Below are 17,449 nucleotides of genomic sequence, written 5' to 3' on the forward strand. Positions count from 1 at the left end.
GGAGGGATGGGGGAGCTCAGGTGCCCTTGGAACAGCCCCTCCAGTGGACACTCCACATGACACAGGAGTGCGCAAGGACTCTGTTCCGCTTCCTGAGCAACAGGTATGAAAATGCAGCAAAGAGCAACTGCCCCGAGCCCACCCCCCATCACCTGTACTGGGCAGGCAGCTCATTGATAAGGCAGTGAGGAAACACGTGCCAGAGTGGGGGGGTTTCAGCCAGCACCCCAATCTCCCTGCTGCCAGCAGGCAGAGGCTGGGACACAGCCCCACATCCCTAATGGTGGCTTTAAACTATCCAACAGCTCTGCTCTGCCCCACATAGGGCACAGATTTGCTCTGGAATGTGAGTGAGGGTCCTAAACATGCAATTTATACCACCCCTGGCTCATCAAGGAGTGCCTTTTGCTACCTGCCAGACCATCCAGCTGGGACACAGATCACTGGCATCTCCAGGTTGCCCCACAGATGCTGTGGCCAGATTAACTGTCTCCACTTGTCCCAGCCCCTGGGTCCCATGGGAGCAAGCAGCAGATTTGGGAGCAGACCTGGCTGGCCAAGGGGCAGCTCTGGGGAGCCCTGAGGTGTGGGGCAACCCCTGGGTCACAAGGCAGGTGACCATTTTAGAGAAGCTGAGGCTTTTGCCAGCCTGAGCACACCTCAATCCGGCACAATGGGGAAACCAGCTGGCCACACACCCGGCCAGGACAGCTTCCCAGGGTTTTCCATGGGGCACAGGCCCCAGCCCGAGGTGCTTTGGTGGGATGGGGGTCTGACTCAGCTCCCTGCAGTGGTGCCCCTTCCAGCTACGGAAACTGGCTCAAAGACCCCTGCCCTAAAAGCCAGTCTGCAGCCGTGCCCCCCCATACCCACCCACCCACGGCACAGGCCCCAGCGCAGCCCACGACGCGTTTCCTCCATCACCTCTCCTCCTCTTCCTCAGCGCTGCACCCGCAGCCTCCTCCCCAGTCCCAGTACCCTTCCCCAGCCCAGAGCCCCTCTCTGCGACAAGAGGTGCATCCCCGCTCTCCCCCTACCAGCCGCCCCCAAAGCACACCCCATTTTCCCCAGCACACCCCACTCATGCTCTGCACCACCCCCGTGCCCCAGCTCCCCCGAACAGCCCCGCTGCACCCCGCTCCCCATGCAGCCCCCCACCCACCACCACCCGGCTCTCCCCATCCATCCCCTCTCCCTCCGCTGCCTGCCATGAATCCCCCCATGCACCCGCGTACCCCTATACACCCTATTACCCCCCAATCCCCCTCTCCTTCCCCGCAGCCTCCCCCCCCAAAGCACCCACCGACCCCCTCCCGTGCAAACCCCTCCCCGATCACACCCCACGCAAAAACCTCCCCCGTGCAAACCCCACCCCGCGCGTCCCCCTGCAAGGCCTCGGCGCGCCCCGGGACTTCCCCCCGGAGCCCCCCACCCCCTGATAGCCCCCCTCGTCTCCCCGTACCCCCGAGCCCGCTCACCGCCGGTGCCGCGCCCGCTCCGCTCCGCGCGGGTCCCGCCCGGGCTTTTTATCCCTCCTCCCAGGCAAAAACAGGCGCCGCCGCTGATTGGCCGCCGCCCCGGCCAATGGGGGCGCGCGCCGGTGCCGATGGGGCACGTGCCGGCTCGCGCGCCCCCCCTCCCGGGACCCCCGGGATACCCGGGATACCCGGGACCCCCCCGGGATCCACCGATATCTGCCCCTGGGAACCCCCCGGGAGCCCCCCGGGATACCCGGGACCCCCCCGGGATCCACCCGGGACCCCCTCGGGATCCACCCGGGATCCACCCGGGATCCACCGATATCTGCCCCCGGGACCTCCCCGGGACCCCCCCGGGATCCACCCGGGATCCACCGATATCTGCCCCCGGGATCCAGTCGAGATCCACCCATATCTGCCCCCGGTACCCCCCGGGAACCCCCCCGGGACCCCTGGGATACCTGGGACCCCCAGGATCCACCCGAGACCCCCTGATATCTGCCCCCGGGAACCCCCCCGGGACCCCCGGGATTCACCCGGGACCCCCTGATATCTGCCCCCGGCACCCTCAGGGATTCCCTTGGTACCCCCCCGATATCTCCCCCCGATACTCCCCCCTCGGTACCCTCTGATACCCCCCACCCGGTACCCCCCTGGTGCCCCCCCTCCCCCGATACCCACCAATATCTCCCCCTATACCCCTCGGGATCCCCCTGGTACCCCCGCCCGGTGCCCCCCACCCGGTATCCAGGTACCCTCCCCGATATCCCCCTCCTCCCGTATCCTCCAGGTCCCTTTGCCCCGTACCCCCGCCCCGGGCCGCACCTGGTCTCTCCCGGGACGGCCACACGCCCCCGGGACACAACACCCGCTGTGCGGGGCGGGCACGGGACACACCGGGGGGACACGCACGGACCCTCCGCAGGGACCGTGACACGCACCGGCACCGCCGCCTTCCAGGGAAAAGGGAGAGAAACGGGACGGCGGCGGCGGGAGGTGATGCGGGATGAGCCTCGCCGGCCGCTGCCCCGCCCGGCCCCGCGGGGTTCGGTGCCGGTCTCCGCCGGCCCCGGGCGGCAGCCGGAGGAGCCGCAGCGCTCTCACTGTGCGACAGCAGAGCGGCTCCTGCCCGCACAGCCCAGCCGGGCACACGGGGCCGTGTCGGTAACAGCTCCTGTGCTACTGCTGCTCCTCTGCCGCGGTTACAGGCACTGGATCCATCCCGTGAACCCACCTGTCCTGCAAATCCCACCTGTCCTGCAAATCCCACCTGTCCTGCAAATCCCACCTGTCCCGCTCCCTTGATCAAAGAGGGAGCAGAGAAGCTGCTCTTCCCTCGTTAAAAGGCCGGTTTGGGAGCAGGCACCCAGTCAGCTCGTTCATAGAACCACAGAACAGTTTGGGTTGGAAGGAACCTAAAAAATCATCTTGTTCCAGCCCCCTGTCATGGGCAGGGGCACCTTCCACCAGACCAGGTTGCTCCAAGCTCCATCCAACCTGGCCTTGGACACTTTCAGGGATGGGGCAGCCACAGCTTCTCTGGGCAACCTGTGCCAGGGCCTCACCACCCTCACTGGGAAGAATTTCTTCACAATATCTAATCTAACCCTGCCCTCTAGCAGTGGGAAGCCATTCCCCTTTATCCTGTCAAAGTCCCTCTTGAGCTCCCTTGGTGTCCCTTCACACACTAGAAGGTGCTATAAAGTCTCCCTGGAGTCTCTTCTCCAGGCTGAACACCCCCAGCCCTCTCAGCCTGCCTCCACAGCAGAGGTGCTCCAGCCTCTGATCCTCTTCATGGCCTCCTTTGGACTTCCTCCAATAGATGCATGTCCTTCTCATTTTGGGCTCCTCACAGCTGGACAGACCACTCCAGGTGGGGCCTCAGTAGAGCAGAGGAGAGGAGGAGAATCCCCTCCCTGGACCTGCTGGTCACACTGCTGGGGATGCAGCCCAATTTCATTAAATAAAAGTAAAATCATCACCAGCCACAAGAGCAGCTTCACACCCGAGCTCACCAGAGCTCTGCTCTCTTTTTCTATTGAATTTATTTTCACAGCATCCTTCTGTGGGATTTCTAGTCCTGCCATAAGCCCAGCCCTCATTAGTGAGGTCCTGGTCCAGAGGAGGTGTCCATGTATCCCTAGAATCATTACAGGGAATATTTTCTCAGCCAAAGGAGATGAAAATAGCATTTGGGGCAGGTAAACACCCCAGAGGAAGCAGAGGGATGTGTACCCACCACGGCACCCCTGTGAAAGGGTCAGGCTGGGGTGGGTGGGAAGAGGAAACTCCTCAGCCTTGGCTGTGGGAGAAGGGTCAAACGCTTCAGCAGCTGGAAAGTGGATTTAAGCCAATGCAAACAAACAAACAAAAGCCCAAAGAAAACAAGGCATCCTGGATCAGTGCCACGTGTTTAGCAGAGGTAGAGGAAGGCTGAGGCAGCACGAGACCCCGGGAGACTTGAGCACCCAGACCTGGTTGCTGTGTCCAAGAAACACAAACCGCGATAGGAGGGAGCACAAGGAGGGCTCAGAGGCTGTTTGAGGACACGGGAACCCTTTGCCACAGTGAGAGCATGGAGGGGGCTTGGGTGTCCTATCCTAGAAGGAGAAAAGAAGCTATCAGGTGATTCATGATCAGCCATAAATACCCCCGGGACTAAATAAACAGCATGGGGAGAAAAAAAATAAAGTGGAGCTGAAGAACATTACTGACACAGAGACACATTTATAGAAACTGGCCAAGAATGAGCTCAGGCTGGAAGGGAGGTGACAGCTCCTGCTCTGATGGAGCCACTGGAATAAATGACATGGTCCTCTTCAAATGCTTGGGAAGTTTGGGAATGGAGACAACAAGGCTGCAGGCTAAGGGACAGACCCCTGTGGCAATGAGGTACAGCTCAAGCCTCTGTTCCTACCTGTGAGCCAAGAGCTGCCCCAGCAGAGCACAGACACCTCTCTGCTTACAGACAGGCCCCGCACACGGATCACTTCCCACTGTCTGGCTTAAAACCACTGCAGCAGGATTTGGAAAGTCAGAGATCCAGCATGGGAAGACATCAAACCCTCCCTCGCCCGCCCGCTCTGCAGGTCTCCCGCATCCAGGATTAAAACCATGGCAAAGCCCGATTGGAAGCATCCCCGGCAAGAAGACACCAGCGCAGCCACGCTGCCGGTGTGTGCATGGGCAGCCACACGCTGGAAATCCGCAGCTCGTTTCCCTTGCACCGCCCAGGGAGGGCGAAGATGCTTCATCTTCAAGCCGGGGAAACATCCAGCCTCGGGCTCAGCCCGTGAACACGAGCGGCTCTCGCAGCAGCGGCGTTCTCTCCTTTCAGCGGCAGGAAGGCTGTCAGGTTGCTGTCAGCTATTTAGATGCTGTACCCAGGGCGAACCAGCTCACGTGACGTTCGTTCACTTCTGGCACAACACTGCTCAGCTCACAGGCTGAAAATATCCACCCGATCAGGGAAAAAAATGGCTGCTTGTAAATCAAACGTGGGACTGTCCCTGCCTCTGCAATAGAACCGTCAAAATAAAAACCAGCCTGTGCAGAGCAGAGGTCTGGCCAGGCTGCTGCTCCGGTCCTGCCAGGATGAGCAAATATTTTTACTTGTATACCGGAATATTTGGTGTTACAATCGTGGCAGTGGGTGCTTCCACTGCAGGAAAGGGTGCTTCATGCTGGCTGCAAAATTGGAAGCCTCCCAGCCAAAATCAGGACTGTGGGGATTCGGCGCTTTGCACTGTGGAGAAGCACCCACGAAAAGCAAAAGGGTAAAAGCAAAACCTACTGTGTTTTCTGAAACACCCCAAACCCTGAACCCCAGCTGAGCAGTGCCAGATCAGAAGGAGACCATATGTGAGGTTCAGGCTGCAGTGTAGGTGCTCTGGATGCTCACAGCCCACTCACATTCCCCCTGCACTCCTGTCTCCAGCTCTGTGGAGAACTCGGCTCACCGAGTGAGAGTTCAGAACTCAGCAGAACCAGAACATGTTAAAAAAACCACCAAAAAACCAAAAGCCTAAGGTTGCCAACTGTTTCCACACTTTGGAGAATATTCCTGGCCATGTCTTTGATTCAGAGGGTGGTTGGGAAACCCATCTCCTGAAGGGGTTTGGTAACATTTAATTTTCACTCCAAGGCTTTCACGCCATGCAAAATAACAGAAAAATATACAATAAACCTTCTACCACTTAGATACATCTAAAACCAGATCAGGCTGCAAATCCTCTTTGACATCTCAACCGCCTTTACAGCAGGAATGAGGCGTGGGAGATGGCAGGAGCTCAGGGGACCCGTAGAAATCCTGTTTTCCACGCAACTTTCATCCTTATCAGGACCAGCACGGCGCCAGGTGCACAGGTTGATGGGCACTGCCCAGCTGCCACGTTTGCTCTTGCACAACTGCAGCCTGGCATTGCATGCAGTTTAAAAGGCCGTGGCTACACCCCATGCTGTGCCACAAGCCTTTCCATGGGCTACACAAGTGCGTAGAAGCAAAGGCAGCCAGGGCCTGCCACAGATAAACCCCTGCAGACCCAGATACCCTTTGAGATAAGCAGCTAAAATTAATTTTCTCTGAAGCTGCTCGTGACAGCCCATCATCTCTCCTCAGCCCAGCTCCACAAAATAATCCCCTTCAGCGAGAAGCACCTTTATAGCAGGAGGCTCCGAGCAGCATCACTGGAATTGGGACAGGGAAAAGCAAAAGCCGATGGGGTGAAACTCTTTCTCGCCTGTGCATTTCCCAGCTGAGCCTCCAGCCGCCCTGCTCCTGTTTAAGAGGATGTATGTCCCCAGGCCCACTGCCAACAGGGACTTGAAGGTGTCACCATCACACCCAGAGCATCGCTGTGCCCCCAGGCTTTGCAGACACAGATGTGGCAGGTAAGGCAGGGGAGAGCAGGAAAGCAGCTCTGAAGCACCACAATCCCACAGGCTGCCACCGCTGTGGCTCTTGGCATCACCCATCTCACTGGCTGTGCTAGCCAGCGAGGGTCCAGCAACACAGCACAGAGGGAAGAGAGGGGGTCAGGGAAAGGCTCGATGCTTCTCCAGTTCACAGCTCGGAGCGGGATCTTGGCTCCCCCCAAGATGGGGTTGGAGGCATCCCCTGGGCTCCCACTGTCCCAGCCCAGGCACTGGTGGCTCAGGTGGCTGCAGGGGTGGTCAGCAGCTCCTTGCCAGGGCTGGAGGGTGAATTGGCACCACTGCTGGTCACATTCTCGTATTTGGGTTCTTCCTCCATGGCAGCCTGTCCCTTTGTTTCAAGGCTGACAACTAACTCAGGGCTTTTGCCCCTCTCAGTGGCACCCACAGCTTCGCTGGCCCCATCCTGGGCTCCGGTGCTTTTTGATGAGAGAGCTGCAAGAAGGAGGGACAGTCTCTTCGCAGGGAGATGCTGGTGCTTGCTGGAGGATGGCTCAGCCGGAGCCCCTGGGACACTCTCCCTCTGCTTGCAGCTGTTCACTGAGTCTCTGTGCTGCGCCAGGGCCCGGCGGGGTGGCTTCTGGATGGCCTCCATGCTCCTCCTCACCTTGGGCTCCTCCTTGGCAGCCCACTTGCCCCTCTGCAAGCTGCCCAGACGCTTCAGCACAGCCTGGACCGGTCCCTCGCCACCTCCTTCTGCCTTGGGGTCCTGCCCGGCCGTTCCCACCATCATGTAGATGGTGGTGACATTGGGCTCTTTCCCCTTCGCCTCCCAGCTGCCAGATTTTGCAGCTGCTTCCAGTGCCTCCACTCTCTGGGCCACGTGCCTGGTGCTGGAGACCACCCTCCTGCGTCCCCCCGGGGTGGCCCGTGGCGATGGCCGGTGGCTTTCCTCCCCCTTGCTGAGGGGCTCGGGGTTCTCGTAGCAATCACTGGCTGGTCGCTCACTCTGGGGCTCTGCTGCCACATCCCCTGCTGTTTGGGTCAGCTTGGATGGGCCCCATGGGGTCTTGGGCTTCCAGCTGGGGCTGGGGGTCTCCACTGCCCCAAATTTTGTCCCCTCGGCGAAGGACACGGAGGGTCGCTTGGCCTTGGCGATGCTGGAGGTGCGAGGGATGGCGAAGGGCTGGGACACATCCTCAGAGTCGAAGGCAGATGGGTCTGGGAGCACCTCACCAGGGGGGGATGTCCCATCCTGCAGCTCAGCACCCCCCAGCAGCGGGATGCCTGTGGGAGAAGGTGACAAGAGTTACGGCTGCCAGAGCCACTGCCCTGCCCAGGGACACACTCGGGGACACTGGGACAGGGGCTGGGGCAACAGGATTGTCCCTGGGATCGTTTCCCAGGGAGGAGGCTGTGAAATCGGACTGCCCACGCTGGGCATGTTCTGCCACACGAGGTCAAGCACAGCCCCGGTGTGTCCCTGCAGACAGGAAAACAAGGGCATGGAAATAAACACTGTCTGGGCCCAGCACCCATCCCTGGGACAGCCAAGGTTAGTAGTGGGGCAGGATTGACCCTGGCAGCCCAGATAGGCTGCAGGTGGCCAGGGAGAGGAGGAGCAGCCATGGATGTCACCTTCTCTGGGAGGGACAGAGTACTCGGGTCCCTCGTTGTCGGTGTCGAAGGAGGAGAAGGAGCTGTCTGACACCCACGCGGCCGACGGCGACTCAATAAAGCTGGGGTTGAAGGGGATTTCCGTGTCATGGTGGGACACTGGGAAGGAAAAGACACCCAGTTGAGCTTGGGCACCCCAGGGTGCTGAGGGCGGGGCTGGGAGAGGAGTTGGAAGCTTCCCTGACACTGCAGAGATCACGGGGTGGGGGTGACCCTCTGGAAGTGCTGTTGACAGCTCTGCTTTTTTTACCTGTGACTTTGGGGAGTTTAGAGCCTCCCAGGTTGAAGCAGGGCATCATAGCACTGAGGTTCGCCAGCACCCCCTGCACGTGGTGCTTCATCCTGGCCACGACATCGTCGTCCGGCACAGCAGCCCTGCACGGCAGAGATGGACATCAAGGGATACACGAGATGGGGTTTGTGTCAAAGGTTGCAAAATATGAAAAAATACCTGTCTCTAGCATCTGCTGGGCTGGCTCCACAGCAACAGCAGGCAACGCAGAGCAGCAGCAGCAGGAGAGGGACAAGGATGGCGGCTGCAAGGGCTCCGTGGTCCTTCAAACCTGTGTGGAGAGCACGGGTTGAGTGCGGAATGCCCTGTGGCTGTGAAGCCCAGAGAACTGCCCTGCATGGAGAATGCAGGAGCTGGCAACTCATGGTTGGGCCAGGAAGCACCAGGTAGGACCAAGCTGCATCCCAGCCTCCTGGCACCTTCTCCAGTGAGGATGTGACCATCCCTTGCCCAGTAGTAAATCTGAGGTTGCTCTTACTCAGCACACAGTCACCCTGCACAGGGTCACAGGTCCCCCGGGAGCACTGGCAGGGCTCAGAACAATTCACTCCAAAATATCCCTCTGGACAGGTGTCGTTGCAGCTGGAAGAGAGAGGAAAGGAGGGAAATGCCCCTGGAGAGAGCGAGGCCCCAGCCCTGCCCTGCTCCCAGAATTGTCCTGGCGTTACCTGTCTCCCCAGTAGCCTGCCTGGCAGATGCAAACTCCTGTCACGGGATCACAGCTCCCTGCAACACACTCGGGGCAGAGGAGCTGGCACCCATCGCCGAAGGTGCCTGTGGGGCAGGAGTTGTTGCAGCTGCCAAGACAGAGAGCAAAGCATCAGCCGGCTGCACCTCAGAGCAGAGACCCCCCTGAGCACCAGCAACTCCATCCTGGGCATACCTGGGTCCTGTCCAGCCGGGATCACAGTGCAGGCAGGACCCAGTCTCAGGGTCACAGGGCTCCCCTCGCAGGCAGCGGGGACACGGCTGGAGGCAGCTCTCGCCATGGAAACCGGGAGCGCAGGGATCCTTGCAGAGAGTCCCATTCCAACCAGGCTGGCAGGCCAGGCAGAAGCCATCCACGGGTGAGCAGGGCTGGCTGCGTTTGCAGCTCCCACAGCTGCATGGGCAGAGGGGCAGTGAAGTCACAACACCCACCCCTGGCCCCTCAAAAAGCAGGTTTCACCCCACACCAGCACTGAGCATCAGTTTGGGCCACAGGGAAATACTGTGTAGTGCCAAGCACTCTGTAGTAGCAAGAGGATAGGAGGAGAGCAAAATCACAGAATATTCTGGTTGGAAGAGACAGGGGAGATGCTGTTTTATCACCTTGGGGAGCAGGACTAAGGATAATGCAATTTTAGGGTGACACCAGCACTTTCTGCTGGCATTAGTGAGATGTTTCTTTTGGGACAATGCTGATGCTGCATCCAACCAGGGATGCTTAAATCCCACAGGATGGGTCTCCCTGACCAGACAGACACTACCGTGATGACTTCCCTCCAGGTGTGACTGCCACCCGGGGGTACTCACTGGATCCCCCTGCTGCCCCCAGCTCACCTGTGCACGCACTGAGACCCGTATTTCCCCGCCGGACAGGGCTCCCGGCAGCTCCTGCCCTGGTAGCCGGGGTCGCAGGTGCAGTGGCCGGTGACGGGGCTGCAGGAGCCGTGCACGCAGTCACAGCGCCGCTGGCACGCCGGCCCCCAAAACCCGGCCTTGCACTCGCACTTGCCCGTCTCCTGGGCGCAGGGAGAGTGGTAGCAGGAGCACTTGAAGCTGCACCTCCTGCCCCACCAGCCCGGCAGGCAGCGGCAGAGGCCGGTCAGAGGGTCGCAGTGGGAGCTGGCGAGGTTGCACTGACATTGCTTCTTGCAGTGGGGTGCCCACCAGCCCGGCTCACAGTGGCAGGCGCCCGTCAGGGGGTCGCAGCGGCCGTGGGGGCCACACTGGCAGGGGAACTGGCAGACCTGTCCCCAGTGGTTGGGGTCGCAGGTGCAGTGCCCGCTCACCGGGTCGCAGCGCCCGTTGGGGTGGCACGGGCAGCTCTGTTTGCAGTCGGGGCCCCAGTACTGCTCGGGGCAGCCTGCGGGGGGAAGGAGACAGTGAGGAATGGGGGGAAGTCCTGCAGCCCCCGGGAGCATCCCGGCTGGCAAAGGTGACGGTGGGATTGGCTGAGCCCTGTGGGAACACTCACGGGAACTGCAGTCTGCTCCGAAGAAGCCGGGTTTGCAGCGGCAGACCCCGGGTTTCACACAAACCTCGTCCTCCCCACAGGCGTCCTTTCCCTCGCACAGTGCTGTCATGGCAGGGCAGAAATATCAGCACACAATGGCCCCCCAGGCTCACACCCCTCTGCCAGACCACCTGCCACCCACTGCTGCAGAGACAGACTTCCTGGGGAATCTGCCATCCCACTTCCCGCTCCATCCCTCCATCTGAGCCACAGTACCACCAGCAGCTTGCTCAGCGGGCATTTGGGGGTCCCCATGGCACAGTACCCCACCACTGTCCCTTGAGCAGAGCTGCAGGGCTTCCCCCCCAACACCCAGCACTGTGGAGGAGCCGCCTGGAAAAGAACAGTGACTGAGTGTCCGGCTTCGTCATCATCCAACACTCACCAACTGTGCACTCCCGCCCGTCCTGCTTCCAGCCAGGGCAGCACTCCAGGCCGGTGGGGAACCTGTGGGAGAGACCCGGAGGGTCTGTCAGCCAGGGCAGGGGGTGCTGGGGCCAGGACAGCTTTGCTTGTGGCTTCAGCCAAGGCGAAGCGATCCCCCGCCCCAGTGGTGGGACGGCAGTGCGGCCACAAGGACAACGCTCCGGAAGGAAACCAGCAAAATAGAAGGAAATTTAGGAGCCTGCAGCCTGAGTGGGTGGTGGGGCTGGCCTGCCCAAACTGCCGGGAATGCCGCTATGGAGCCCGTGACGGGTCCCCAGTGCCCTGGGAACGGCTCAAAGCTTCACCAGCAACGCAGAAATAAGGCACTGAAACAAAGGCAGCAAAAGGCGCCGCTGTTGATGGAAGACCAATGGGAGAGGCAACACGGCAGCAAACTAGGGGACATCAGCTCCCAAAGCCCTTTGGGGTCTGCTATGCCAATGTTTCCCCACGATGAGTTTTGCCAAGGGTCCTGTATCACCCCATTGCCCTGTGCACTGGGGGTGAATGAGAAACAACCCCTGGAGAAGGGGTCTGGGTGCCCCAAGTGCCCCCGAGTGCCCCAACCACGGTCCCCAGCATCACTCCAGTCTCTGTACCCACATGATGCCGGGCTGCAGATCTCCATCTGTGGAAGGACGGATGGACAACACACCTCTGGGGTTGCTGAGAAGCCCAGGAGATGGAGGGGCACAAGTGGGGACCCCCACGGCACCTACCTGCAGACGTTCCTGCCATCGGGGTCGAGCTCCTGGGCAGAGCTGTGCACCCACAGCCACAGCTGGAGGCAGAGGATGGGCTGGACGCTCCCCATCACCACCAGGGCCCAAGTCCTGGTGGCTCCCCAGCCCCACGCTGGCGTCCGTCTGTCCCGTCCCTCCCGTGGTGCGGCCTCTTCCTCCCTCCAGCCTTGGGTTTCTTCCTGAGGAAACGCGGGAGGAGTCACCCCAATCCAGACGTCAGGAGTACGGCAGGGAGGGGAGCAGGGAATGCCACTAAAGGGCTGTTTTCGGCCCTTGTTGCCACCCTGCCAGCAGAAATGGGCATCCAAGGGCTTGGCACAACCACGTGGGGGGTGGTGAAATAGAAAATGAAATAAAATTTAGCTATTTAGCGATGTAAGTGCGACTTTGCAAAATGTAAAACTGCTTAAAAGTTTCTGCCCAAACTGTGGGCAATTAAGATAAAATGGTTTAGAGAACAGGGAAGGTTTTTTAGCACGTAGAGAGGGGTGGGGAACCTGAAACTCTTTGAAACATAAAACTTTATGTAACTACTCTATAATGGTAAGAATAAGAGGTAAAACTAAGTGTCTATTTAGATAAGGCAGACTGCAAAAAGAGTGTGTGTATACATAATTTTAAACTTGCTACTTTCAAACTGTATAAAAAGCTATGGCATTTCTTGGCTCAGCGGAGTGCACTGGGGAAAAACACCTGCCCCTTTGCATTCCCTGGCTGTAATAAAAGTGCTTTTCAGATTGTTCAAAGGTTTCTTTGAAACACTGGTACCTTCCTGAGCATCTCACCTGGCTCCCCCTGTGCCTCCTTCTGTCACCCCCAAAGCTGTTTTAGCCAATGCCCCCCCAACCTACGCAGGACATCCACTGCCTCCCCCTGCCCCGACCCCCATGAGTCACCCCATGGCACTGCCAACCCCTGGCAGGGCCTCAAAGGTGGGGTCCCCATGTCCCCCACTGCAACACAGCTTGACCTATGCTGGCCTTCAAAGGGCTGCTGGCCACTGTCCCACCTCGCCATGTCCCCAGGAGCTTTGTGTCAGCAGATGCACAGGAAACACCTTTTTCCTACTCAAGGCCGGCTCAGCCTGGGGGGACTCGTGGCTGGAAGCACAACTGCTCCTCTGGTCATGCAGGATTTAACTCCTCCACGCCCAGAGCTGCAGCATCACACCCCTGGAGCCCCCTCCCCATCGCTGCTGACCCACCGAAGGGGGCTTGGGGGGCTGGTAGAGCACAGCCATTGGTGGCTACACTGGAGAAAATGGTGAGTGAACCCCAGGAGCACCACCCAGCCCCTTCCCAAGCCAGGAGAGAGCAGAGGCTGCAGGGGAGACCTCAGAGAATAAACAAGTGATTGATTTATTTCCAACTCCAGTTTTAAAGCTATAAAGTACCTGACCTGAGGGGACCAATAGGCCCCCACAAACACAAGGATTGTCCCAGCAGTAGCAGGAAGAAGTCCCAGTACAAAACTGATTCACCCCATACCTAAAAAGTGTAGGAGTGGCACTGGCAGTGCTGATCCTGGCTGTCCCAGCTACAGGAGCACCTGGACACCTGGTGCAGTGTGCTCAGCCCCTTCCAGCTGTGTGGTGACCCCAGGACACTCCACCTCAACCTTCACATTGCAGGGATGGGGGACGTATGAATGGAAAGGGGTGAAGTGAAACACCCCCCCAGAGCAGGATCGGGTGATGGGATCCTGGGCTCTGAGCAGGGGGGTTTGGCAGAAAAAGCCACCAGTGGAGGGGAAGAGCCCTTTTGTGGTGGAGACCCTCACCACACTGAGCTACAAGCAGGGAGAAGTGGGGGGGGGGGCACAGCTGTGCAGGACCCCCCATAGTTAAGTCATGGGCACAGTGAAAGGGTGGCTGATGGGCAGAGATGCCCAGAGGTGCTGAGGTGTCCCATGTCAGGCTGGCACCCCACATCCAAGTGCCCCAGGGGGTTTGCAGCAATCTGCCCACGCTCTGGCTTCGCCGTCACCACGGCACAGGGAAGGGGCCAGGGCTGCCGTGCTGCTCTCGAAGACACCAGAAGAAGAGGAGCTGGGAAGTGCTGCTGTGAGGTCAGATCAGCTCCCGTTCAGGTGGGGTCAGAGGGGTGCCATGGCTCTGTTGGGGGAACTGGCTGCCGGCTCCTTCTCTCCCTCTGGCTCCACCTCCGTGTCCAGCGAGTCGATGATTTCCCAGGTGCCGGAGCAGCTGGATGTGGGGGGCTCTTTGTTGCTGCCCTGATACCACAGCCCAAAACTGCAGAGAGAGCAGATAATGGCCATGGGGGAGAAGAACCTTCCCAGGGAAGCTGCTGGATCCCAACCTCTCTCTGCTTTGGTGGCAGCAGGAGGACACAGCCTGGCTGCAGGCCCTGGGAGTGTGTGGCACTGCAGGGGCAGCAGCAAGGCTTGCCCTGTCCCTGCCCAGGACAAGGTAGATCCTCCCTAAACCAATGACCCCCATTTTGGCAGCATCCCTGCCAACCCTGCATGGGGCAGCCCAACTCCTTTCCCATCATACCCAAGCTCAGCAAGTGCCAGGTCCCAGCTAAGCCCCAATGCCCTCACTTGCAGAGCTGTCTGTCCCCACCAGCACCCCAGCACAAGAGCAAACTTACAAGCTCCTAATTTTGGATTCAGGAGGCTGAGCATCCACACAGTCTGTGCCATGAGCTGGGAGCCAGGAGCCCTCATCTTCATCACTGCAGGACAAAGAAATAGGGGGAAAAAACCTGCACTGAGCCACAGACACACCACAGCAGTGAGTGCTGGAGCCACCCCAGGGCTCCCTCTGGAGCTGGACAAACCTGCACCCATGCAGTGCAGTCTGCCTTGTCCAGTGCTCCCAGTGCCACCACCTTGCCTCCCTTTTGTCACACACACAGGGACAGTGGCATTTGGCCAGGCCATGTGTGACTGGTGACAGGGACACACGACTTGCAGCAAAGAGCTCAGGCCCTGAGGTGCTCCCAGGGCTACACCTGAGCAAGACACCAACCTAAGACATTAAACCTTTGATCTCTGGAGGGAGGAGGCAGCTCTGGGCCTGGGGGAGTTCCCTTCCAGGGTGTCATACCACATGGAAACACCAGAGCCTGCCAGCCAGCACCAACCCTGCACGGGAGGCTCCTGTCAGCCACAGCCAGCTGGACTCACCTGCTCGCCGACTCCTCCGTCGTTCCCAGCATTTTGGCTCTGATTTTTTTTCTCTGTTTTTTGATATTTGACTTCATCGCGTTCAAGAAAAAGCCGGGAATTCTCTCCTCGTTCAGCAGCTCCCTGGCAAAAAGCAGCCAACTGGTTAACCAACAGCCTGGGAAAGATTCCACCCCAACTGAGTCACGAGCAGCCTCGTGGCCATGGGTGGCTGCAGGGACGGGAGGGACCCGGCTCACTGCCCCCACCACCACAGCAGGACTCACCGCTGGTAATAGGCCAGTTCCTCCTGCACCAAGAACAGGTTGGTCTTGAGCTCATTCCGCTCTTGCAGGATCTGCTGCAGCTCTTCCTTGGAGAAGCAGCACTGAGCAGGGCTCCTGTCCCCTTCCTGGTGCTGTGGCTCCTCCGTGGGTGATGGGGCTCCTTCCTGGGAGGATGGAAAGAGAGTCAGCAGGCAAGAGAGACCCTGAAACCCCCACCCAAAGGCTGGGTGCCACGTGCAGGCAGAGATGGAAGTCTCAGGAATGAGTTTGCTGCTTCAGCCCTCCATGGGCCAGCACCTGCTGCCCATCACCATATGTGGCAAACCCTCCTCATCCTTCAAGTCCCACCTGTTTTTTCCTCCTGTCATCTCGCTTTGCTCCACCCCTATCAATTTTTACAGAAAAAGATGTTACTGGCATCACTGTTCAATTTTCAGCTGTGGGGTTACTTGAACAACCATGTCCTGCTGGCATTTGGGTGCTCTGGGTGTGCCAGAAGCTCCACACAGGGCTGGGAATGTCAGGTCAGTGTTAGTTATGCCTGGCAGCAGCAAGGCCACAGGCTCAGACTCACCAGGCCAGGCTCTGGCTGCTGAGTCTCCTGGGCTGTCCTGCTCCTCCTGCTCATTTCCTTCTGGATTTGCAGCATCTCAGCCTCCAGGTCCGACTTCTGTTCCAGAGCACTCTTGAGCTGAGCCTGCACCACGGCCACCTTGTGCCGCAGGTCCTCGTTCATGGACATGAAGCGATGCAGCTGTTCCTGCAGCTGGAGGGCCCAGGGCAGCCAAAAATGAGGCAGTGTCCCCACCCAGGGACATCAGAGCCACCGGGCAAGGCACTACCCCAGCAGGCTCAGCAGCCGTGACAGCCCTGGGGGGATGTGACATGAAAGCAGGTGCCCAGGCCCTTCACACCACACCCGTGAGCTCCCACACCCCTCACCGCCTCCGTGTCTCGGCTCTTGCAAACAATCTCGTGGGCCTGGGCACGAAGTTCATCCCTCTGCTTGTCCACCACCTCCTTCAGCCGCAGCATCACCTCCCGCTCCTTCCGTGCTGTGCTATCTGAGACCAGACACAGGCATGAGTTGCCTCCAGGATCCACGGATTCCCCCAGTCCCTCGACACTGCAAGGTTTCTCAGTGTTTCTGCCAGACTCTAACATTCCTGGTAGATCTCGGAGTAGGAACAGTGGAAAGAGGGAAGCTGAGAGCTTTAGACCACTCCAAACACATCCTTGTGCTGGCAAAGCAGCCCACACCCTATGCCTGCCTACACCACCCTCCTGGGGGTGGTCCCAGCTTGGTCCTGGGGGCTCGGGGCTGCTCTGGGGGTTTGGGGTCCCTGTGTTACCTTGCAGAACAAGGTAACACTCATAGTCCCTGGTAGGACAGGTCTGCAGGGCTGAGGTCTCCAGGCTCCAGAGAGCAGCTTCAGCCCTGCACCCAGTCTGCCATCCCCCACAAGGACACCCTGTGGCATCAGGGGACCCCAAACCCGCTGAGACACCCACCTTCCTGGGATTGGCTCTCCGCAAGCTGCCCCAGGAGCTGCCGGTTCTGCTCCTCCAGGCAGGCCAGGCGGCCGTGCAGGGTTTGCTCCTGGCGCTCGGCCTCCCACAGCCTCTGCTCCGGGTCCTGGGGGACGGGGAGGGGAGCATAGCCGGGTCAGAGGCGTCCCAGGGGATGGGGGACAGCCAGGTCAGAGCCACCACTCCGAGAAAGCAGGACAGTGGGTCAGAGCCATCCCAGGGGGGTCAATTGGGTCAGACAGGTCGGAGCCATCCCAGGGGATGTGGGAGAGCCGGGCCAGAGCCATCCCACGAGACAGAGACAGCCAGGTCAGAGCCGTCCCAGGGGATGCGGGACGGCCGAGTCAGAGCCAACCGCTGGGCAAAGGGGACAGCCGGGACAGGGCCGTCCCTACGGGGAATGGGGTCAGCCGGGTCGGAGCCGTCCCACGGGATGTGGAACAGCCGGCTCAGAGCCATCCCCCGGGAACAGCCGGGTCGGAGCCGTCTCCAGCGGGGACACGCGCGGGTCGGTGGCACCGGGGAAGGTCCCTGCGCCCCGCTCACCTCCTGCGGCCCGGCCGGCGCCTCCCCCGCCTCGGCGCCCGCCGGGGCCACCAGCGCCTCCAGCAGCTCCAGCAGCCGCACCACGGGCGGCACCAGCCCGGCCACGGCCTCGGGCCCGAAGCGGCCGGAGAGGCGGCGCAGCTCGGCGCCCAGAGCCCCCGCCATGCGATAGACGTGCGGCGGGGCCAGGCGGCCCGGCGGGGTCCGCCACAGCGGCTCCGCCATGGCCCGGGCCCCGCGCACGCTCCGCC

At 60.1% G+C, this 17,449-nt stretch overlaps 4 protein-coding genes across 8 annotated transcripts in view; 1 reads left to right on the plus strand and 3 right to left on the minus strand.

Annotated features, from left to right (window-relative positions):
* The window catches only part of SLC43A2 (solute carrier family 43 member 2), a 30,184-nt gene extending 28,636 nt beyond the window's left edge, over positions 1–1,548 (minus strand). The window contains exon 1 of one of the 2 annotated variants that reach the window (XM_051809739.1): positions 1,479–1,548. The gene's annotated coding sequence lies outside the window, so the exon portion shown is untranslated. Of the gene's footprint in view, positions 1–1,462 lie in introns of both variants that reach the window. The other variant, XM_051809738.1, reaches the window with a different exon arrangement.
* RILP (Rab interacting lysosomal protein) lies at positions 4–17,442 on the minus strand. Of its 3 annotated transcripts, XR_007908067.1 has the most exons (9): positions 17,199–17,442; positions 16,635–16,758; positions 16,065–16,297; positions 15,697–15,888; positions 15,123–15,286; positions 14,857–14,979; positions 14,319–14,402; positions 13,348–13,957; positions 4–15 (listed from the first exon to the last, which is right to left on the minus strand). XR_007908067.1 is itself a non-coding variant. In XM_051809752.1 (8 exons), the coding sequence occupies exons 1-8, from the start codon at positions 17,421–17,423 to the stop codon at positions 13,801–13,803; spliced, it is 1,191 nt and encodes a 396-aa protein (XP_051665712.1). In that variant the 5' UTR covers positions 17,424–17,442; the 3' UTR covers positions 13,041–13,800. The 3 variants fall into 3 exon arrangements, 2 of the variants coding, with proteins under 2 accessions (XP_051665712.1, XP_051665711.1); XM_051809752.1 differs by lacking the exon at positions 4–15 and having other exon boundaries at positions 13,041–13,957; positions 16,065–16,186; XM_051809751.1 differs by lacking the exon at positions 4–15 and having other exon boundaries at positions 13,041–13,957.
* Positions 1,607–3,366, plus strand: LOC127481050 (cuticle collagen 1-like). Its single transcript, XM_051809885.1, has 3 exons — positions 1,607–2,099; positions 2,269–2,642; positions 3,334–3,366. Exons 1-3 carry the CDS (start codon positions 1,607–1,609, stop codon positions 3,364–3,366), a joined length of 900 nt encoding a protein of 299 aa, XP_051665845.1.
* On the minus strand, positions 5,570–12,565 carry SCARF1 (scavenger receptor class F member 1). 2 transcript variants are annotated; one of them, XM_051809726.1, is made up of 11 exons: positions 11,683–12,564; positions 10,923–10,984; positions 10,499–10,600; positions 9,862–10,387; positions 9,203–9,421; positions 8,988–9,116; positions 8,798–8,901; positions 8,479–8,590; positions 8,278–8,402; positions 7,989–8,126; positions 5,570–7,637 (listed from the first exon to the last, which is right to left on the minus strand). In XM_051809726.1, exons 1-11 carry the CDS (start codon positions 11,775–11,777, stop codon positions 6,631–6,633), a joined length of 2,619 nt encoding a protein of 872 aa, XP_051665686.1. In that variant the 5' UTR covers positions 11,778–12,564; the 3' UTR covers positions 5,570–6,630. The 2 variants fall into 2 exon arrangements, with proteins under 2 accessions (XP_051665686.1, XP_051665685.1); XM_051809725.1 differs by having other exon boundaries at positions 9,862–10,600; positions 11,683–12,565.
* Positions 17,443–17,449: the final 7 nt, after the last annotated feature.

The sequence above is a fragment of the Manacus candei genome, unplaced genomic scaffold (genome assembly GCF_025592945.1).
Source record: "Manacus candei isolate 608988 ecotype Guabito, Panama unplaced genomic scaffold, ASM2559294v1 h1tg000076l, whole genome shotgun sequence".
Taxonomy (NCBI): Eukaryota; Metazoa; Chordata; class Aves; order Passeriformes; family Pipridae; genus Manacus; species Manacus candei.